Source organism: Canis aureus, chromosome X, assembly GCF_053574225.1.
Source record: "Canis aureus isolate CA01 chromosome X, VMU_Caureus_v.1.0, whole genome shotgun sequence".
Classification (NCBI taxonomy): Eukaryota; Metazoa; Chordata; class Mammalia; order Carnivora; family Canidae; genus Canis; species Canis aureus.
This window is the reverse complement of record NC_135649.1, coordinates 17,063,466-17,087,169: the sequence shown is the minus strand read 5'-3', so window position 1 is coordinate 17,087,169 and position 23,704 is coordinate 17,063,466. Positions and strand designations below refer to the sequence as shown.

Genomic DNA, 23,704 nt, shown 5'->3' with positions numbered 1-23,704 from the left:
GGCCACTTCTCAGGCCAGTGGGCTAACTGATCTTTGTCTCTCCACACTTTCCAGAAATGACAGTTCTATTTTAAATTTTCATGATATGAATGACCACACGTGGGAACTGGAAAGAGCCAAAATACCAGTTTGGTAACACAAAGGGTTAAAAGTCCAGAATCTGGAGGGAAAAGGCCTTCTAGAGGCATGTGACATATCAAAAGACAGGATTGCTGGGGTAGAAAATACTTGTGAAATAGACCCCCAAAAGCAGTTACAATAAAGGAGAAAAAATTGCTCAATTTGAAGTTCATGAAAATGAACTTCTGTTCAACAAAAGGCCTTATGAGAATATGAGGCAAACTACAGCAATACCTACATATCTGTAGGGCTCATAAGCAGAGCAGGTAAAAAAAACTCCTACACATCACTAAGGAGGCCAACCACCAAACAGAAACATGGACAAAGGACTCGACAAGGCACTTCACCAAAGTAGATCTCAAATGGCCAAAAAGTAGATGAAAAGGCACTCGAGTTCATTTATCATCAGAAACTACTAAACAGTTCAGTAGTGTGCATATTAAGAACTTCTATCCAGCAGCAGACCAAGTTAGGATAGGCTATGAACTGGGAGAAGATCTATGCAGCACAAACGAGCAGAAAAGTAATATCATCCAGAACAGTGAAGAACCACAAGTCAGTGAGAAAAGAGAAGTATCAACCCAAAGGCTTTGGGCACAGACTCGAACAAGCATCTCACACAAGAAAAAACAGGATAGCTAATTAAAGATAAGAGAACGAGCTCCACTTTTTTCATAATCAGGGACAAGGGAGACTGATGCTTAAGTTACCACCAAATCAGCAAAAATGGAAAAGTCGGCAAGAAGGTGAAGCTACAGAAATTCTTATGTACTGCCGGCAGGGACACACAGAGTACCTTTGATGTATTTGAATCTGTCTTCCTCGTCCGCTTCATTATTTCCTCAATTCTCTATTTCAAGGAAAATAAAAAATCAAACACAAAAACGGATTAAAAACAAACCCACAATCCTGAAGAAGTTGATTACTTGTTTTCCACAAGCAGACAGCATCAGTACTGCTCCCAAGTCACAGATTTAACCACCTTGAGACCTTGGGTCAGCAGCCACACATCCTCCCAACCCCAGTATCAGTCATCTGGACAACATCTTGAGTGGTAGTAGCTAATGTTTTAGTCTGAACAGACCATGACTGAAGCAAATATTAATGAAAAGAATGCACCCCAATGATGTGACATTGACAGAAGTCTGTTACTGGAAAGAATACACACATGAGAGGGAAATAATTTTTCTTCCCTGTGCACACCTCCTTCCCTGGTGAGAGACAGGCCTTGTAGCCTGAATGGGGGCCTCCTCTGATGCCAGAGGATCCCGATGAGTTGCACAAAGTGAGGTCCCATCTGATGAACAGCCCACACCACGGACTTCGAGAGAAGCCTGAACCTCCTGCTCCCTCCCACTAAGCTGCTGCAGTTTCCAGCCCAGTTTGGAAGAAACTAACTTCTGCCAACCCCTCCCTGTGACTGGAGGGATTCTTTCAAAGGAGCTTTGTTCCCAGAGGTTTGTGATATTGAGGTGTCACTATAGTGGTCACCAGTGGTCCATGATAGATAAGGTCAATAAGGGGAGACCCTTCCATAGTAGGGGGGAGATCCTTAGATAAAGAAGAGAGTTGCAGTGGGAAAACTACCAGAGGCTAGCATGCCACTTACTTGTGATTTTCAAGAACATGTTTTGATATCATGTGCCCAGTGTTATTTTTGAAAAGAACCAAACCTCCAAAACAGAATGAAAGAGTACCTTCTTCCTTTCTAATCGCTCTTGCAAATTCTGTAACATAATTCTCTCCTGCTCCTTCTTGCGTTTGTCAGCCTCCTCCTGAGCTTTTATCTTGGCGTCCCCTTTCTAAAAAATTTGCATAAAGATACCATTTATTCTCAATATATGAGTGATAACTGAAAACAATAGCTGAAAAAGTTAAATAGTTAAATGTTATCCAGCATAAAAGAATGTAACCTGAATGACAGCACCTATACACACCACACTCATGAATTACCAGTTTTCAAAGCATTAACTAAAAATGCACAAAACTAGGCTATCCTCTTGAGGATTTAGAAGCAACGTCAGTCCCCTCCAGGACCTCAGGGTTATCATTATACTGGTTATCAGGCCACTACAGTTTCAAAGTAAGTGATTATTTAGCTATCCATCAACACAGAAACAGGAGCCAAAAGTCTTACACCTTTCAAAAGCACGGAGAGGTTCCTTAAAGGTAGCTTCCTGAGGAATGCAAACGCACACAACCACTTACACAACATATAAGTGATTAAGTGATATACTAAAACTGGAATGAATATTAAGTAGGCTAGGTAGTGTTAATAATTCAAACTGAGTGTAGTCTGAGCTCAGTTTATAGATTTATTTACCAGGTGATTTGAATTTGCATGGGTAAGACATTCTTACTGGGGAACTGGAGGACTTTAAACTTTTCGAGGCATTCATAATTTTTATCGTCTCTGTTGGAGTTTAAGGAGTGCAGCTGTGAGCGTTGCCACAGAGTGCAAGATTGGGAAAACTCACATAGGACATTTAATCTGTGTGAGCAATGGGATTTCCTGAAACCAAGCTGCAATGTTGTTTATGTAGACAAAATAAAAAACTACTAATCTATAATTCTCAGCTTTCTGCTTCTGTTTCACTTGGAAAATATTCTACGATTTTGCCAAGGGTGGCTGGGAATGACTTGTAGTAGCTTTGGGTAGCAGCTAGACTATAATGGGAAAATACAGCCAGTGAAGGCTACATATCTGTTCACCATCTTTCTTGGAGAGACAGATTTTTGCCTTGGGTTTCCAATGAATTTTAGAATCTGCTTCTCAACCCCTGATAGAGAGCCAACAAACCTGTAGCAGCACTTTCCGGTCTTCTGGATCTGGATATTCTTTTTTCTTTATTTCCTTCTGCTGTTGCCCATCTTCCAGTTTTAAGAACTCTTCTTGTTGGCCTTCAATTGCTTTCTCTGCCATGTCCTTCAATTTGCTAATGACACAACACATTTAAACAATTTAGTATTTGTCTCAGTCTCTACTATATACAGCTTGCTATATAGTACATGCATTTTTTTAAGTCATCTCTACACCCAACATGGGGCTCGAACTCCTGACCCCAAGATCAAGAGTTGCATGCTCCTCTGATTGAGCCAGCCACATACTCCCTGTACATGCATTTAAAAAAAAAAAAGATTTACTTATGGGACACCTGGGTGGCTCAGCAGTTGAGCGTCTGCCTTTGGCTCAGGGCATGATCCCAGAGTCCTGGGATTGAGTCCCACATCGGTCTCCCTACATGGAACCTGCTCCTCCCTCTGCCTGTCTCTGCCTCTCTCTGCATCTCAAATGAATGAATGAATCTTTTTTAAAAAATAAATAAAAATTAAAAAGATGTACTTATTTGAGAGAGAGAGAGGGAGGGAGAGGGGGAGAGAGAGAGAAAGAATATGCCAGGTGGGGGAGGAGCAGAAGGAAAGAGGAAATCCCAAGCAAAACACGAGGCTTAATCCCAGGACCCGAGATCTGACCTGAGCCGAAACCAAGACTGCGCCACCCAAGCACCCTTGTACATGTTTTTTAATAGTGAAACTGCTTCTGTACAGAACACAACTTATACTTACATCAGATTCACTGCATTTTCTATGTTATTGCACAGAATTTACATAATTTCACACTTTTTATTTATTTTAGAAATTCTGAGTGTGCACATGTGTGCAAGTTGGAGGCAGAGGGAAAGGGAAAGAAGCAAATTTCCTGCTGAGCACAGAGCCTGAAGCAGGGCTCAACGCAGGGCTTGATGCAGGGCCTGATCCCATAAGCCCAAGATCATGGCCCGAGATCATGACCCGAGCCGAAACCAGCAGTCAGATGCTCAACCGAGCCACCGAGGTACCCCAATTTTACCCTTTTTAAATGGGGGAAACTAGCTCTTGGGAGTAAAAAAGATTTCTATCAGTTAGTGGGCTACTCTGTATCTTAAAAGGAGACAGAAAAGAAGAGCACTCCTTAACTGTATTAAACACATGGGACCCTCCAAAAGGCCTTATTTTTACATACATTCACACCCAATCTCACATGTAATCATTTAAAAGAAGGCCTGGTGGTGCCCAGAGGAAAGCCATGTCAACAACGACCAGTATGCAGGGCTTTTTAAATGTTAAATTAGGGGTGTCTGGGTGGCTCCATTGGTTAAATGTTAAATCTGCCTTCGGCTCAGGGCATGATCCTGGGATGTGGTCTCTCTCTCAAGTAGATAAAATATTTAAGAAAATAAAATATTAAATTAGCTGTTTACATGAATCATTGATGTTTAAATTAACATGTTATTTTTGCTATTCACAACATCCCCTTTCTCCTCTCTTCCAAACCCATAAGGTGTACTGAAAGCATATGATTACATTTCAAACACTTACTACTTAAAAACAAACTCAGGACTAGTTATTCTGTGCAGGCAGTGGACAGAGGTTTATATTCCAGAACCCTGAATCAGGTTAGCTTCAAGAAACCTTGAGATGGAATTAGAATGAACATGAGTGTACATGAGGTTTGCTGCCCACAGGCAAGCCTTCCAGCAAGGACTGATGAGAATGACATGTCACAAAGGTCACTGGAAGCACCCCTAGCAAAACAGGAGGAAGTACGCTTTCCAGGTTTACAAATTCCAAAGTTACAAAAGAAAGGGGCTAACCCTAGTGAATTCCAACAGAAATGGTCTGCCATGATCACTCAAGTGTTCCTGCTGAGATATGGGACCCTTATGGGGGGGTCTCCTTACGCATCTTAATGGTACAACTTAACAACACATGATGCATGGATACTAAAGACGGCTATACCAGCTATCTAGAAGACCAGTGTCCTCTCTGCTGGAGATGCTTGCCACATTTGTTTCGAAGGCAATGAGTCATTTCGGATTCACACTAAAGGAAAAGTCAGTTACTCTTTGAGTATTTGAAATACATCTAACCTGAAGGTACATTTTTGACTTTCAAAATCTGGGCCCTAGCCAAGATAGAGTATAGAAAGAGTGGGTTGGTGCCAACCTTTGCTCCATTTCCTTTTGTTGCCTTTCTTCCTTCTCTCTTTGTTCACGAGCAAGGCGTCGTTTTTCTGCCAAAATTTTTGTTGCCTCCTCAGCATTCATAGTCCCTGGTGTGCTTTTATTACCAGACTCTAGTTGAAATTAACATGTAAAACAGTTAGCTTAGGGAACTTAACACCCTTAAGTCCAATAAAGAGGTACAAGACAACCAATGACATTAAAAACCCAAACAATATGCACATGGTCTAAAATTTATAAACAACAAACAATCTATAAGTGATTACAGAACAGATTTGGTTCAAACCCCGAACCCCACTCCCAGCAACAGAAGAAACAGTTTGTCTCTTTTTAACAACTACTTGCTCCAAAATAAAATAATGTACTCCTCCTTTGGTTTAGCCATTTTGAGAGATGTGATATTTTTCCTTATGGGAAAAAAGATTAAGACACACTGAATATAGAGGAAGACAAACACCCAGGCATCCCCCAACCAGTTACTTTTTTTTTCAAAGATTTTATTTATTTATTCATAGAGACACAGAGAGAGAGAGAGAGAGAGAGGCAGAGATACAGGCAGAGGGAGAAGCAGGCTCCATGCAGAGAGCCCAATGCGGGACTCGATCCTGGGTCTCCAGGATCACGCCCTGGGCTGCAGGCAGTGCTAAACCGTTGCGCCACCGGGGCTGCCCCCAACCAGTTACTTTTAACATCAGTTCCAAAAATGGATGTTCCAAAACAAGGGGGTAAGGCTAAGAAGCTCTGGCAAGAAAAAGTAAATAGTGTGCCAATGATTGGCTTAATTCTTTATCAAAAGAAGGCTCACTCCCCTAAAGTTCTCAGAATTGGGGAATAAAATAAAGGCAACTATTCCCAAAGTACCTTAAGATTTTCTGGGTTGCCTAAATAAACTTAGTGAAAGAACTTACCTTCATAGACCATCTGCTTGTGGCTCACAGCCTCAGAGTTGTTAGAAGGTTTAGGCATTCCTTCTCTTTTCTTTCCAAGAGTACCTAATGCATTTTGCGCAAATAGGCTACGCTGAACAGGAATTATTTTACAGGAAAGAGAAGAATGTGACAGTTTTGACATGACGGGTGAAGGTGATGGGGGGCGATTCTTTTGCAATTGCCTGCTGGGAAAAAGTAACCATTAATGGAGGAAATCTGATATGATGTTGTAATATATATGTGCTAATTAGTTTATAACATGCCATTTCATAAAATATATTGTCTTGATATTATGATATTTTATGATATGTTATTCCATCTTTAAAGGCTTTTTTCTTTATGTTATGATGCATTTTCTATATTTATGTTTGATGTTATTTCATTTATGAAACACTCGTGGAATTTATCATGGTAAAATACTTATCAGGAACAGCTGCAAATAAGGTACTTACTTTGCACTGATAGGAGAAGGTGGACGCCATGTACTTGCAGGAGAAGATGGCCATTTATAACATGGTATGTGTGATGATGGGCGCTTTTTGGCAGTAGGATTTGAGGCCTGTTTGTCCATTTCTGATTTCTGAACAGAGTAATTTGATCAGATTAAGAAATTAGCATTTACTTTACTGCAGCTGACTTTTTTAAGACAAAAATACCCTGAATATAATACAATTATAGCTCCTTAAACTCCCAATTTTCCTTTTAAGCATAAGAATTAGGTACACAGATATGTTCTCCTAGACTACCAATTCAGATTACAAAATTCAAGATCACAGAAATAATTATCTTAAAAAATCTTTCACTTCAAATTCTACTTCTAAATCCTGATTAAAAGTTTTGCATTATTTCTCAAAAAGCTTTTCTTCACATTTTAGAAACAGTTCATGTAAAAGTTACTCCCTTCTACTAAAAAATTAATCTACCTTCGAGGGGAAACTGGTACAATGAATATCAGAATTTTAAATCGTTGAAGTTATCCTATTTTACTAATTTTATTACAGAATGCTATAAATATGAACACGTTGCTTATGCTGTGAAACCTGACCTATCGTAACCTACACAAGTAAACATGCAGATTTTAACAGAAAATTTTTCAATAAAAGGCATCTGACAAACCTTTGCAGAGTCTCTCACTTTCACCTTTGAAGATGTTTCTGGGCTCACCTCAGGGGATGCCTTGGGGGATGCTTCCGCACTCTCTTTGGGGAATACTTTCACACTAGCCTCAGGTGACGCTTCCACACTGGCCTCAGGTGACGCTTCCACACTGGCCTCAGGTGACGCTTCCACACTGGCCTCGGGGGACACTCCCACACTAGTCTTGGGAGATGCCTCCACACTTGCCTCAGATGATGCTTCCATGCTTACATCAGGGGATGCATCCATGCTCACCTCGGGAGATGAATCCACGCTCACCTCGGGGGACGGGTCCACGCTCACCTCAGGGGACACGTCCACGCTCACCGAAGGGGACGGGTCTACACTCACCGTGGGGGATGGGTCCACGCTCACCTCGGGGGACATGTCCACACTCACTTCAGGTGATGTTTCCATGCTCTCAAGGAGTGCTTCCACTTCTGTTTCACATGATGCTTCCATGCTCCCTTTAGGGGACCCTTCCATGTTCACCTTGGAGGTTGCTTCTATATTCACCTTGGGAGCGGGAGCTGCTTTCACATTCACCTCAGGGGCTGCTTCCACACTCACTGTGGCGGCCCCTTCCACGTTCACATTGGGGGCCACTTCTGCCTTTGCCTGGGGGGCAACTTCTGCCTTTGCCTCGGGGGCAGCTTCCACTTTTGGCTTGGGTGATGATTCTGCACTCACCTCACAGAGTGCTGCTTCTTTTTCCTGGGGAGGCACTACCTCGGAAGGCACTACTACTGATGACTTGTGAAGCACTACGTTACTCTTCAATTCGTCACTGCTCTGGCTACACAATGGCACGTTTATATTCTGGACTAAAGTACTGCGGGTGCCTGTGAGTGAATGAGAACAGAATGAAACTGCACACACTTAGAAACCTGACAAGACAGTATCACACCATGTGACAGTATAAGAACAGGAAGAGAAAAGAGACTACGTTCATTAGTAAACTGCAGGGATTACACACAACACTGAAGTGTTTAGTGAAATGGATCACAGATACAGGACAAAAACATCGCAAAGTTGGTACTTCAGAAGCGCCACCATCAAAGAGGTGTTGTGAAAGCAATAGTCCACTACAGATGAAGAGAGGATGCTTCTCCAAAGTTGATATTTATAATAAACCATTTCTCTTTTAATCATACTATAGTTCTGAATGATTTTCATAAAACATTACAAGATATTCAACACTTTTTAAAAGTAATCTAAAACAACTTCACCAGGGCCAGAGATTGGTACCATTACAAGTCACGCAAGGGGTGGGGCAGAGGGAAAGGGACAAGGAGACTCCCTGCTGAGTGGGGAGCCCAATGCAGGACTTGTTCCCTGGACCCCAAGATCATGACCTGAGTCGAAGTCAGATGCTTATCCAACTGAGCCACCCAGATGCCCCAGAAAATGGTATATATTGAGTTTAAACAAAAGCAGGTCAAAAAATTATTTTTAAAAAAGTATTTGGTGGTTAACTTTCATAAAACTTGGTAAATTTGTCATCTCCTCTTTAAATCTGGGTAGTAAATTTTTACATGATCTCATCAAATGATCAAAACAGAACAAATTACCAAAGACTGACTACTCATGAATAAACAATTTGAATATTTTTTAGTTCCCCCATTTTTGGTGGAAAAAGTATTTTATTTACACATCTGTATGTATCTAAACAGTCATATTACTTAACACTGACAGTTTGCACTATAAAAAATATATTAAGTATAGCTATAGAAATTTAAGATAAAATGTTATATTTTTGATGGAAGTAATAGATTATTAAACAGGAATGAAAGTTAATACAAGAAATATCTCACAGTAGACTGGGGAGGGACTGGCATAAAATAATCTGACATACATATATAATGGGGGAAAAGCAAAGTCAGGAATCTAAACTAAAAGAAGGCTGCACTACCAAAAAAGGCTCTGATAGCACTAATTTCTTTTACTAATCATATGAACATTAACAGAAGAAAAAATAAAGATGGTGGGATAAATTCTGGAAAGAAAAAAGTAGAAGAAAAAAGAAGAATGAAGAGAATTGTGCATTTGAGGCACACTCCACTACTGAGGACTTCTTACTACCCACAGGTTTGTCTAATACTCTGTGTGACCTATAAGTGAGAAAATCCACATAAGCCTGAATATTAGTTTTATTTTACTAACAATAAAAAGTTGAAGAGCAGCTCAATGTTATTCTTCCATATTTTAGGGAAAAAAGGAGGGTGGAGTAGGAAACTTTCTCCTTTGATATTATAAAAATTTTCAGATACTTTTAACATCCAGTACTTTTTACAGTACAGAAGCACAGGTCAAAAAACCCATAGCTCTTTAAAAATTTAGAGGCAGGGTACCTGGGTGGCTCAGTTGGTTGAGCCTCCAACTCTTGATTTCAGCCCAAGTCATGATCTCAGAGTCATGAGATTGAGCCGCGTAGTACCAGGCTCTTCAAGATCAGAGAGGAGTCTGCTTATCCCTCTCTCCCAACCCCCAACTTGCATGCTCTCTCTTCCTCTCATTCATTCATAATGAATGAATAAATAAATAAACAACTTTTAAAAAGTTAGGGATGCCTGGTTGGCTCAGTCAGTAGAGCATGCAACTCTTGATCTCTGGGTCGGAAGTTTGAGCCCTATATGTTGGGTATAGATATTATTTTTAAAAATCTTTTTTAAAAATCATTTAAGGGGCCCCTGGGTGGCTCAACTGGTTAAGTGTCTGCCTTCAGCTTAGGTCATAGTCATGGGTCTATGTCATAGTCCTTCCAGGGTCCTGGCATCAGGCTCCCTGCTCAGTGGGGAGCCTGCTTCTCCCTCTGCCCCTCCCCCTGCTCATGCTTTCTCTCTCTCTCAATAAATAAATACAATCCTTTAAAAAAAGGATTTAAAAATTTAACAAAATTAACTATTACCCAAATAACTAATCTAGCACAACAGAAGGCATAAAATAAATATACAACATAAAAGGTTGGGTAAAATCAGTCATTTGGAATACTGATGCAAATTATTTTTATGCCTACTGCAACAAATTAAATGATATAATCTGTTTTTTAAATTTTTATTTATTTTTATATTTTTAAAGATTTTATGTATTTACTTATTTGACAGTGAGAAACATGAGTGGAGAGGGGCAAAGGAAGAGCGAAGCAGGCTCCCTGAGTGCAGAGCCTGACACGGGCCTGATCCCAGGATTCCTGGAGGATTATGACCAGAGCCGAAGACAGAGAGCAGATGCTCAACCGATGGAGCCACCCAGGCACCCCTAACCTGCTTTTTAAGTGCAAATACTAACACTTTCGGGCTTTCTGCCCTATGCCTGTTACCTGGAGTATCTTTCCCAGGGACTGATAAAGAAGCAGCACTTTTGCTCCTGGCTATTGATGCTTTTGTAGGAACGAGGAGGCGAGTGATTAAATTACTCTCCCGAAGACTGGTATACGGGGGACGAGCTAAATAAGAACAAACAAAAAGGATTCAAGTTGAGGTCTCACAAATAAATGTGAAGCAAGAAAGAGCAATGTGAACTGCTGCAAATGAGAATTTTCCCAGCCTGAAAGTAGAAGCAACGAGAACAACATATATATAATGGGAGTGAACACTGCCACGGGATCAGATTGCCTTGCTATGGAAGAGATCACCTGAATTAAGGGTCAAAGGCCCCAGCATACACAATAACCCCAATAAAGAAATCTAGATAACCTATTTAACAGAACCCTATCCAATGTATAGTCTCTATGGAGGAACTCACATATGGAGAAAGAAGTTGTATGTGACAAAGCAACTTTGACATGGATTTCTACAGATATATGCTACTGACAGTCATACTGGTCAAGTTCATTACCAAAAGCTCCAAGGAACTTGACTGATTTCTTTTGTTAAAAAGTGCATCTTGTAAATAACTTGCTCCAAACATTTTTATATTCACAAAGATCTCTATGACAATGGCATTTGTTAATAATAGGATTCAGCCTGAATCAAAGAACTGGAGAGTATTCTGTAAGTGAATGGTTTGGTATAAAACAAAAAGCAACAATCATGTTTGACTGAGACAAACATGAGTTGGGGTGAGGGAGAAGGTGTTAGAAACTATTTTTTTTAAGATTTTATTTACTTATTTGAGAGAGTGAGATAGCGAGAGACAGCACAAGCAAGGGGAGAGGGAGAAGGAAAAGCAGACTCCCTAAGGATCAGGGAGCCCAATGGATCACCTTGGGATCATTACTTGAGCTGGAGGCAGGCGCTTAACCAACAGAACATCACTCAGGTGCCCCAGATAGAAACTACTTTAAATAAAGAGGTACTACCCAGTATTAAGTATCAAATTCTGTGTATAATAATCAGCGAATACATGCACAAAGGTTAGATGTGGGTAATCCCTGAAGCAACATAGCAAAGCTCTGAAGTTCAAATTATGACCAGTAACTTAGAACTTCTAAACACTAACTGATGAAATCTTTGAAGAGAATCAAGTCCTCCAGCACAAAATCTCTACACCAACACTCTGTGATCTAGTCCCTCAGCTTCATTATAAATGTCTTGCTCAGATGACAGCAGAATTACGTATTTCATTTGAAGACACACTCTTAGCTTCAGTCAAGTAAGTATGGCATCAAAGTACATTTTTAGTTAAAGAAGGGATATTCTGGCTCCCAATTTTAGGAACAACTTCTCAAGTGACCAAATGTTAATACAGATTTTTTTTGAGAGAAAGAGACAGAGAATGCAGCACGGTACAGGGGAGGGGAGGCAGTGCAGGGAAAGAGAATCTCAAGCAGACTCCTTGCAGAGTCCTATGTAGGGCTCGATCTCCCGACCCTGAGATCATGACCTGAGCCAAAATCAGAAGTCAGAAGTTCAACCAACTGAGCCTCTGCCAACCCTCAGGTGCTCCAAGAGAGCTCTTAAACTACCACTTAAGATTGGCACTTAGAAAGAACTAACCACCTGGTTTTTCTTCTACGTGGTCAGTTTCCGCAGATGCCTGCAGTTTGCCAGATCTTCTAGTCAAAGACGAGCTTCTCTTCTTTTCTGTTTTTTCTGGAGATCGACAGCAAAAGAATATCATTTTTTAGAAATTATTTAAATATATTATTTCAGGAGTCAGTCACTTCTCTTTCCAAATATTTTTTACCTTCTCTACTCTTGCTTATAAATCTCACATAGAGATTCTACATCCCCAAACTTAAAACTAGTTTATTCTAAGTTATTTGGAAAATAAATTAAGAAAAAAAAGTTTTAACTTTTTCCTCCTAAGTTTTAACTTAGGACACTTAGGAGACACTAATAATGACCAATCTAGCTACTCTCTAACACTTAGGAGGAAAATGTCGAATACTACCTGACAAATCAATATTCCCAAACTGGGAATATATAACCTTTAATTTTGGACACAATCCATGACATCTATTACTAAACTAATGTATACTTTAGTTATAATCGTTACTTTTTTAAACAAAAATGATCATTAACATTTGGCACAGACGTCACAATTTTAGCAACCTAATGAAAAACATGGTTTGTGTAGACACTTTCCCATTTCACTTGAAATACTCTGGCTCAGGATACTGAGGAGTGTCTGTTTAAAGAATAACTTCTCTTTTGGGAACCTATAAATTAAACTGGGGACCTGTACATATTGACAACATAGCATCATCTGAAAATGCCTGAATTGATAATGTAATTGAACAGCATGACACAGAGGTATAATCAATTCAATCATGTGATTAAATCACATATCCTTTATTTTCATACTGCAAGAAATGACAGGATATTGTGAACAGTTATTTTGAGTCAGCAATGAGCAGAAGAAAAATAGGCAATTTGAATCAGCCAAGCTTTAAAACAGAGCTACTTAAAATATTACAGGGTATTAGATTATGTACTTCATTTAAGCATGAAATGTTCATCTCTCTGGATCAAACAGGTTTCATTTCAATTTGAAGAGATTTTACAAAGGTAAGCCACTGCCAATACAGATTTTATTTTCCCTGACATCATTAATTAAAACATTCAGTGTTTCAGAGTGTGCAATATACTATACCTTTAAGTACGTTATTTCACAAAGTATCTTCTATACATACTTTCTTGTATTAAAAACTAGTAAAAAATCATTTAAAAAATTACTTGGAATTGCTCTTTCAGTGCAATTATTATCCTGAAATTCATTACCTGTTCCTCCTCTTTACAAGTCTCATTAATAATACAGCAAGAGGCCTATTAAGGAAAGCATACTAGTATTTTCTCATTATACTAAAAATGTCATACATGTCTGCAGAAGCAATATTTGCTAACTCCTCAAAGCAATTAGACAGTGAAACAGAGTGAATGCTTGTGAAACAATTAAGATATATCAAAATGAAAAATTATATATATAAAAGCAAAGTATATAAATATAACATTGTAATGAATGCTATTTAATTTTTCTAAAAGATTGTATCAGTGAATAAATTAATTTTATTATATGATAAGTAAAGCACTAGAGAAAACCTTCCCACATTAATCTACAAATAAACCCAGGCTACACATAAATGTTCTGGGAAAGCCTATCAAGGGTTAGGGTGGTAAGTGCATCGACTTTTGTTAGCATTAAAAGAAAAAAAGACTGACAAAAAAAAAGACTGACCCAAGACTGACAAAAAGTCTCTCAAGCTCATCAATGGAAACTCAGAGTCCTTCCTAAAAGTACAACTAACATAAGTATGAACAAAACAAAAATCCCTTTCAACATTTTAAAACTGTAATATTTAGATAAAAATGAAAATCTTTCCCACTAAGTTAACTACTGCTACAATTAATTACACTTTAAATGAGATCCAGAACTTCTGCTGCACTGCAATTTTATAGCATTACTCAAAAATAGGTCAAGGTACCTACTAATACAAAAAGATCTTTAAATTCAAACCATAATTATGCCCTTATTTTTTCAATTCATAAGGCACAAAAGTGGGAATGATGTGGAATATGTTTGCCATGTCTTCTCGCCAAAATCACTTCCATTTTTGCCTCTGGAAAGGATTTATTTATTTTTTTTTTTTGGATTGATGGGTATGGTTGCCTAATCCATTTCAATCATCAGTGAGAAAGAAGCACCATGTGCAACAAGTCAGAAATGATCACTGACAGGTAGGTGAAGGATTTTTTTAAAAAGGAACACTAATTAAAAGGGCAAACACCAGAAGCAAGACATATTTAAAGTAGTCATAGTAGTCATTTGCTTTTAAAGAACACCACATTAGCACTATGAAGAGTTCTAAAGTGGAGGTTAGCAATGCTTTCTTTGCTCATTGAACACGGGACCACTTTCTTTGAAGGAAAACATAGGCTTATTACTGAAAAGTACAATTTCAACATCATGACCTGCTTATCAAATGACCAAAATATAAGCCATCAATAAGCATGATAGAGTGAAAAGCACTGAATTTCTTAGGGTCTTAACTATAAAGCCAGGTAGGTAATTACATTTGCCTGTCACCTTTACAAGGCTGTCATAAGTAACAAATAGGACATATGTGAAGCAGATCAACCTGTCCACTGCTGTATATATGCTAACATTTTCCTTAAATGAGGTGATATTCATGAAACTTAATAAAATCCAAATGACCAATCTAGCTACTCTCTAGAGGAAGGATTTCACTTACCGGTTAGGTAGAAATATGAATTACTTTTGTAACAAATTACTGAGCCACTTAATGGCAATGTCTTTTGGTTAAAATATGTTTCAGTTTGGGCCACCTGAACTCAGCAAATCCATCTGATTCATATGCAAATCATGAAAAAAGGATTAATACTGATGAAAATACAAAATAGTAATGACCATCTCTGCTGTAAAACAAGGTGGTTCTCTTCTGAAAATAAATCTAAATGTTCCACCATCTAAAGGGTAAGTGGTACTAAGAAAAGATATAAAAAGAACTTATGTCATTGGTTTAAAATTCAGTAGAATACATGAAATAACTACTTACTCTTGGCGATAGAGTTCTGAAGACCTGCAGATGACAAAGACATTTGTTTGTGTAAACCAGAAGCCCTCTGCTCAAGTTTTTCAGTTGATACAGAATCTTTATTAACTGAGAAAAGATACAGAATTTACTGTATTCCTAAAGCATCATTAACTGAAATAAAGTGAGTTCATGATGCAGTTTGACAGAGTACACGCATTAATTAGATGCTCAATGTTCCCTGTCATTCCTCACAAATGATATAAATTTAAGTTTTATGAAACTGTAGAATTATATTCATCTACAGGAAAATTTATGGTACCCTCCACAGTAAACGGGGCAGACTTAATTTATTTTTGAAATATTCATTAGATAAAGCTGTATAAAGCTTAATTATTAATCATTTTTACAGAGATTACAAAATAGGAACATAAATGAACCTAAAGGTTAACAATTGTATTAATTACCAGTTTTAGTCTCAGAGTTCACGGCTGTAGAGCCCTCCCAAGACCATCTTTTTTGATGACAATCGACACGGCTGCTCCGTTCCAATGTTCGATAGAGAACAGCTTTGAACCTCTCCTATTTAAAATAAATGCCAACAAATTTTTACATATTAATTTTGTCAGTATAATTTAAATCTGTGGGTTAGAAAACCACCCCATTATCAAATTTTTGTATCATGCAAAATGTTGAGGAGGCATCAGGTAATAGTTAAAAATAACTGAAGACCAAACAAACAAATAATTGAAGACCATGTCTCTAGTATCAATCAATGTCTATGCTTCTCTTCAATAACAGGCTTTAATCTTATGAATATGAAATGAGGAATGGACTGTGCTTCCCTCTTTGCTTATATCATTAGGAAATTTAGAACCAAATTTGTAGCTCATTTCTAGCAACTAAACAAAAACCAGGTAGTGCTTTTTTTTTTAATGTATGCTAAGCATACTTATGTTTTAGCATTTTCTGCCATCAATTTTCCCTTGCGATTTATCCCCTCAATCATTTATTTTATTTCCTGGATGCGATATGTGGGGTTTAAATTTTTTTTTATTTATTCATTTGAGAGGGAGAAGCAGACTCCCCATGAGCAGTGAGCCCAAAGTGGGGCTCAATCCTAGGACCCTGAGATCATGACCTGACCTGAAGGCAGATGCTTAATGGACCAAGCCACCCAGGAGCCCCTGTGGTTCAGTTTTTTATTTTTTATTTTTATTTATTTTTAATTTTTATTTATTCATTCATGAGAGACAGAGACAGAGACAGAGACAGAGAGAGAGAGAGAGAGAGAGAGAGAGAGAGGCAGAGACACAGGCAGAGGGAGAAGCAGGTTCCATGCACGGAGCCTGATGTGGGACTCGATCCCGGGTCTCTAGGATCACGACCTGGGCTGAAGGCAACGCTAAACCGCTGAGCCACCTAGGCTGCTTGTGGTTTGTTTTTTTTTTTTTTTTTTAATACACCTTAAGGGGTGCCTGAGTGGTGCAGCCAGTTAAGCGTCCAACTCTTGATTTTGGCTCAGGTCATGATCTCAGGATCATGGGACTGAACCCAAAACTGGTCTCTGCACTCTACATAGAGTCTGTGTGGGATTCTCTTTCCCTCTCTCTCTGCCCCTCCCCCCAATAAGTAAATAAAACCTTTAAAAAATAAAATTAAATACACCTTAAATTGTTTGTAGAATGAGGCAAAAAAAATCAACTTACATATAAGTGAAATCTATGCCAGAATAATCTATAATAACCATTTATAACATCTTTAATTCTAGTAATAAAGTTAAAAAAAGATAATTGATGTGTTTGTCTTGACCTCAACTTTAAGTTTTCTTTTTTTAAGTCATTTCTGCACCCAATGTGGGGTTCCAACTCAAAAGATCAAGAGTGCATGCTCTTCTGACTAAGCCAGCCAAACAGCCCCGGACCTCAACTTTAATCGGACCTCAACTTTAATCGCAAGGGCTCAGGATAATAGCTATTCAATTGTAAACACCACACTGTGGCAAAACAATCCCACTGCCAGAAATGAGGGGCATGCATAGTTTTCCTTTCTGATATTTCAAGTCCTCGTGATATAACAGACCATGGACTATACTCAGGTAAGCAAATCAACTGCAGGGCCAGGAAGCTTTCTACTCTTCCCTGACAACAACTGTTTCATAGCAACATCATCCTTACAATGCCCCCACCATTTCTCTGAGAGAAAAGATAAACATACAAGGAAAATGGAGAGTCCTCCGTATCCTCTCAGGAGAAAAGCAACTGCAATTCTTAAAATGTATCTAATGGCAATATTTTAAAATTATATTTTCCAACAGAAAATAAGGTGCTCAAATTACTAAAAACCCAGAAAGTATAATCAAGACTGAAAACAGTAATTCATCTTGTGTTACTGAAACATTTGTGATTCCTAAGCATTCTATCCCCCTGCTTCCAAATGCACTGGCCCTCTGTCCTCTCAGGCTCCCCTTGCACCTGTGGCTCCTACAGGTCTCCTCAGTACTCAGCCCTCTTCAGTACCACCTCCTGCTCTAATAAATTATTCTCTTTTTCTATGTGCAGGCTGCTCACAGTGTCCCATGGACCCTTCCTAGTCTGTCAGGGTCCACCCCTACCCCATCACACTAGTTTTGTGAGGTTGGTTCTCTTTTGCCCCTTTTCTCTTTGTCCTCCTGCTTCTTTTCTCCCACTGCACCCCTGGCTCCCTGCCTCTCTGCAGTGCCATTTTGTTATGTTTTCTCTGGGTTCTCTCTGAGGTTCTTCTTTCTCTAAGATGGTCTTTTTCTCTCTCAGTCCTTGGGAGTCTCTCCTCTCCAGGGACCCTCCCCCACTCTGCAGTGTTCTGCATTACTTTCTTTCAGTCTATTAGTTCAGATCACTCTATGTCTGGCCTTTATTCTCTTCACCACAGAAGTCAATTAAAGAGCTTTCACAAAGGAAGATGGTGATAGAAATCCTGGATAGGAGCTCATCAAATACTGGAATATGAAAAAAACAGCATAAACAGCCACAGAAAAAGGTAGAGAGAGAGAGAAAAAAAATGTAGTGGACCATGGGTGGGGAAGAAATGGCATGCAAACAGTCCTAGAATAAGGAAGATACACACACAGGGCAGGAGCTGGGGGTGAGGCATGTGAGAGCAATCGTGTGCACAAGGAGGAAGAGAGAGCACCAGAGAAGCCTCATGGGGATAAATGGAATCAAAAAGAATATTTAAGGGTGCCTGGGTGGCTCAGTAAGTTAAGTATCTGATTCTTGGTTTTGGCTCAGGTCCCAATCTCATGGATCCTGAGATTGAGCCCTGTCATGGGCTCTGCACTTGGCAGGGAGCCTGCTTGGAGATTCTCTCCCTCTGCCCTTCCCCCAACTCGTGCTACTCACTGTCTTGCGTGTGCTTTCTCTCTCAAAATAAATAAGTGAATCTTTAAAAAAATAAGAGCAATAGAGGTGCCTGGGTGGCTTGATTGGTTAAAGGTCTGCCTCAACTCAGATCATGATCTCAGGGTCTTGAGATCAAGTCCTGCGTTGGGCTCCCAGCTCAGTGAGGAGTCTGCTTCTCCCTCTCCCTGCTGTTCTGCCTACTTGTGCTCTCTCTGTATCAAATAAATAAAATCTTTAAAAATAAAAAATAAATTAAAAAAATAAGAACAACAGTAGAAAAGCAGGAGAGATAAAAACACGCATACGGAGAGAATAGGCAGAAAGCCCAAAGATGGAGAGAAAAGCTAAGACAATGAGGAATGAAAAGTGAGGCGCCTCTGGCAGAAAAAAGGTCACAGTCAGATGGAGAACCTGAGACAAATACTGAGTTAGGGACACTTGAGAATCAGTGGAATAAAGAAAAAGAAAGAATGCCAGCAAGAAAGAGGATGGTGGGGCAGCCCCGGTGGCACAGCAGTTTAGCGCCACCTGCAGCCCAGGGAGTGATCCTGGAGACCCTGGATCGAGTCCCACGTCAGGCTCTCGATATGATGCCTGCTTCTCCCTCTGCCTGTGTCTCTGCCTCTCTCTCTGTCTCTATGAATAAATAAATAAAATCTTTTTTTAATAAAAGAAAGAGGATGGTGTCCCAGAGAGCATGGCAGATTCACAAGGAGTCAAGGATCCTCAATGTGAAGTAGTGGAATGACCTACAGGAGTAAAATCTGGTGTTGGAGTCAGACAGAACTGGACAGATAGCCAAATGCCCAAGTATGGACACTCGAAAGACCAATTAATTGATTGAAGGAGGACAGAAGGCAGTGACTCATACCGACAGCATCAGACAGCAAGAGTCCAGGAAGGTAAAGAGAGACACAGGGCCACAGCACAGCAGGGTGGAAGAACACACACAGGAGAAAGGCAGAGGAAGCCAGATGGGAGAGCAAGTGCTGTCATCTGACCAGCATGCACTCAAGCAGTCAGAGGAGCTGCTGTGAGAAGTAAGATGGGGGCCTATTGGTGGCTTTGTGAATACTAAGGCCGCTGGGATGGAGCTCAGAGCAAACCCTGGGCTGCAGGCACCTGTGGGCCACATCCCAGACAGCAGAAGGGCTCTCTTCCTGGGCCTGCAAGGCTCCTTTTGATCTCAGCTAGCAGTTCAAAACTCAGAGATCTGAGAGGACAGGGCCAAAGAGGCTCTACCGCTGAAGGAAGGAGAGAGAACTAGGACTGGGTCCTTTGGTGGTAGCAGCAGTGGGGGAGGAGGGTGGGCAGGAAAGGCGGTGAAGGACTAAGAAAGAAGTATTCCAGTGCCAGGCAACACAGCGTGGCATCTGATTAACAGGCTAGGAAACATGTACCGTACCCTTTCCTCCTGTAGTTTTTGCTTCCTTTTTTCTTCAGCAGATATTCTCCGTTGCTCATCCTTTTCTTTTTGTTCTTTCAGCTTTCGTTGTTTCTCCTCCATTTGCCTCTCATATTGGATCCTTGTCTTTCTTTCCTTCTCAAGGATCTGGGTTTCTTTGTTGGCTGAAATATTTCAAATACATTTTCAAGGTATAAGAGCCAAGAAAATATTTAAGTTTTCCACAGTACTCACAAAGGAGAAAGTTAATATATCTCCTCTTTCTTAAAAATAACACAACCTATAAAAAAGTATTTTTTAAAGATTTTATTTATTTATTCATGAGAGAGACACAGAGAGAGAGAGAGAGAGAGAGAGAGAGAGAGGTAGAGACACAGGCAGAGGGAAAAGCCCGATGTGGGACTTGATCCTGGGTCTCCAGGATCACACCCTGGGCTGAAGGCAGATGCTCAACTGCTGAGCAACCCAGGCATCCCACATCACAAAAATCTAACTGAACCTTAATCACAGCAGCTTTTCAAATAGATAGTTGGCCCAAGTCAAACTTCCACTCTATTTTCCCAGTCCTGGTGGTCCCCCAACTTCTTTTTTTAAAAAAATTTTATTTATTCATGAAAGACACACACACAGAGGGAGAGAGAGAGAGAGAGAGAGGCAGAGACACAGGCAGAGGGAGAAGCAGGCTCCATGCAAGGAGCCCGATATGAGACTCGATTCCAGGACCCCGGGATCACGCCCTGAGCTGAAAAGGCTGATGCTCAACCGCTGAGCCACCCAGGCGTCCCAACCTATAAAAAATTATATAAGTGAACGAGAATGGCCACTAAGCCACTAAAGAATCATTTGCACTGGGTGTTCATTTAACCCAGATAATGGAGATGGCCTAGATGACCCTCATAATCCTGTCCAAACTAAAATTCCATATTAAAAACAAATATTTTGGGGATCCCTGGGTGGCTCAGCAGTTTGGCACCTGCCTTTGGTCCAGGGCATGATCCTGGAGTCCTGGGATCGAGTCCCGTGTCAGGCTTCCGGCATGGAGCCTGCTTCTCCCTCTGCCTGTGTCTCTGCCTCATTCTCTCTCTCTCTCTCTCTCTCTGTCTATCATAAATAAATAAATAAATAAATAAATAAATAAATAAATAAATAAAAGAAAACCTTTACTATCATTTAAAAACAAAACAAAACAAAAAATTATTTTCAGGGTGCCTGGGTGGCTCAGTAGGCTAAGCATCTGCCTTTGGCTCTGGTCATGATCCCAGGGTCCTGAGATAGAGATAGAGCCCAGAGCTGGGCTCTCTGCTCAATGGGGAGCCTGCTTCTCCCTCAGCTCTGCTTGTCACTCCCCCTGCTTGGGCTTTCTCTCTGTGTCAAATAAAAAAAAAAAAAATAAATAAATAAATAAATAAAATAAAATAAAATAAATAAAATAAAATAAAATAATAAAATAAAATAAAATAAAATAAAATAAAATAAAATAAAATAATAAAATAAAATAAAATATAAAATAAAAAATAAAATAAATAAAATAAAATAAAATATTTTCTTTCATGTGCTATTTCCACTGATTTGAGCTGAAGTTAAACCCCATCAAGATTAACACACTACATACATTAAAATAAAAATTTAATAGAAAACACATGCCCAGGGATGCCTGAGTGGCTCAGTGGTTGAGTGTCTGCCTTTGGCTTAGGGCTTGCCTTTGGCTCAGGGCTTGATCCTGGAGTCCCGTATCAAGTCCCACATCGGGCTCCCTGCATGGAGCCTGCTTCTCCCTCTGCGTATCTCTCTCTCTCTGTCTCTCTCATGAACAAATAAATAAAATCCTTAAAAAAATAGAAAACACACAGCCAGAATGCTTTTCTTCCTTCTTCTTTCTAAGGTCTCATCTATACAGACCACATTAAACATGCCAGTTTTACCACATTATGGTACAGCATGATGTTTTCCTATTTCAAATTTCCCCTCACTAAAGCCTGGAAAACATCTATGCAGTTCTAAAATACTCTCCTGAAGAGTTCCAAGAAGAAACAGCTCCTCACTGAAACAAAGACAAATGATCTCTATTTGAATAAAGCTGATCACAAGTTTTGTCAGGGAATTTCAAAGACCAAAGAAAAATGCAGTAGTTGAAAAAATCATTCTCTCTTTTAGATCCTAACTTGCACTGGAGAAGCCGGTTACGATTATTAGCAACTTCATTTTCCTTTTTAGAGTCATTTTTATTGAAACCCTCATTCTGCTTGTTTCTACAAATGTTGAAGTTTTCATACCTCAGTTTTCAGAAAATTAGAACTAACAGAGAAACTACCACTTCAAAAATTAAGCATTTTAATCAAATATTTTTCACAAGCCTTCTTTATCTGTCTTAGTATAATTACTGAATCCAGGGGCAGTCCCGTTGGCTCAGCAGTTTAGCACCGCCTTCGGCTCAGGATATAATCCTGGGGACCAGGGATCCAGTCCCATGTCAGGCTCCCTGCCTGGAGCCTGCTTCTCCCTCTGCCTGTGCCTCTGCCTCTCTCTGTCTCGAATGAATGAATGAATGAATGAATGAATGAATGAATAAATAAATAAATAAATAAATAAATAAAATCTTTTTAAAAAGTTACTGAATCCAATATAATTCATCCTAGAAAAAAATGTAAACTATGATATAAACAGATCAGGAAAAGTAAGTAAAACCACTTTGGAAATACATAACCTTGACAGAAAATTCATTCATCCTGATTTTTTTAAAATCAACAAGAAGGTAAAATATACCTTCTTGTTGTCTCTTCTTTTCTTCTCTGCGCTCCTTCGCCAATCTCTGCTTCACATCATTTTTAAGTACGGATCCATCGATGACTAAAAACAAAAAAGAATATAATAAGACATTAATAGATCAGATTTTCATGATGTGGCACTTTGACATATGTCAAAAAGTGTTCTAGAAATTACACCTGGTCTAAATGTTGATCTTATATTTGAGGACTGTGATGGAAGAGAGCAGAGACCACTCTGATTCCGTCTTTCTTCGGCAAGGGCATGAGCTGCAGCAACTAGAATACAGGGAAGTAAAGGGAAGGGATCAGATACTACAAACAGGTAACACAGAGGAAGTAAAGCACAAGCAATTTTCCTTGAAGATAAAGGATAGTATCTTGCATCTATAAGGCAAAAATCATGACATAATCCAGGTCAACAATAAAAAGACATACTGAGTATTTATGATGTTCAACTCTTTAAGAAGGAATTAAAGCTGTTTACTGTGGATGTGCCAACCTATCTGTGGACAGAGAGAGAGTTGTTAGTGGGAGTGGTAGCACGAGCTTGTGGATGAGTAGGAGCTAATGATTAATAGCTTTCAAAAATGCCTCGGACAGGGACGCCTGGGTGGCTCAGCGGTTGAGCTTCTGCCTTTGGCTTGGGGCATGATCCTGGGGTCCCAGGATCGAGTCCCACATGGCATTCCACTCGAGAAGCCTGCCTCTTTCTCTATGTCTCTCACGAATACATAAAATCCTTTAAAAAAATTGCCTCGGACAAGACATTACAGCAAGTACTAGAAAAACTGAGCTGGCACAGAACTGGAAAAACTGTTTCGCCATAAACTGAGAATTTAGAAAAGACTTGGTGCTTATGGATCTGAATTTGGAAGCAGAAGTATCGACAGGTCAACAGTGAGATCTTCAGAGATTAGCCCCGATATTAAAACGTACATTTAGGGATGCCTGGATGGCTCAGCAGTTAAGCATCTGCCTTCAGCCCAGGGCGTGATCCTGGGGTCCTTGGATCAAGTCCTGTATCAGGCTTCC

The 23,704-nt window shown here is 39.7% G+C and overlaps 1 protein-coding gene across 16 annotated transcripts in view; it reads right to left on the bottom strand.

Moving 5' to 3' along the window:
* Positions 1 to 23,704, bottom strand: part of MAP7D3 (MAP7 domain containing 3) — a 59,633-nt gene that overhangs the window by 4,865 nt on the left and 31,064 nt on the right. For 4 of the 16 annotated variants that reach the window (XM_077889047.1, XM_077889044.1, XM_077889060.1 and 1 more), the window contains 14 exons: positions 22,850 to 22,948; positions 22,671 to 22,754; positions 19,908 to 20,071; positions 15,590 to 15,704; positions 15,147 to 15,251; positions 12,127 to 12,222; positions 10,509 to 10,634; positions 7,169 to 8,031; positions 6,505 to 6,632; positions 6,032 to 6,237; positions 5,107 to 5,236; positions 2,921 to 3,056; positions 1,818 to 1,922; positions 917 to 970 (listed from right to left, as the gene is read on the bottom strand). In XM_077889047.1, coding sequence (XP_077745173.1) covers positions 917 to 970; positions 1,818 to 1,922; positions 2,921 to 3,056; positions 5,107 to 5,236; positions 6,032 to 6,237; positions 6,505 to 6,632; positions 7,169 to 8,031; positions 10,509 to 10,634; positions 12,127 to 12,222; positions 15,147 to 15,251; positions 15,590 to 15,704; positions 19,908 to 20,071; positions 22,671 to 22,754; positions 22,850 to 22,948 — 2,411 coding nt within the window. The remainder of the gene's footprint in view (positions 1 to 916; positions 971 to 1,817; positions 1,923 to 2,920; positions 3,057 to 5,106; positions 5,237 to 6,031; positions 6,238 to 6,504; positions 6,633 to 7,168; positions 8,032 to 10,508; positions 10,635 to 12,126; positions 12,223 to 15,146; positions 15,252 to 15,589; positions 15,705 to 19,907; positions 20,072 to 22,670; positions 22,755 to 22,849; positions 22,949 to 23,704) is intronic. The other 12 variants (XM_077889055.1, XM_077889054.1, XM_077889046.1 and 9 more) reach the window with 11 other exon arrangements.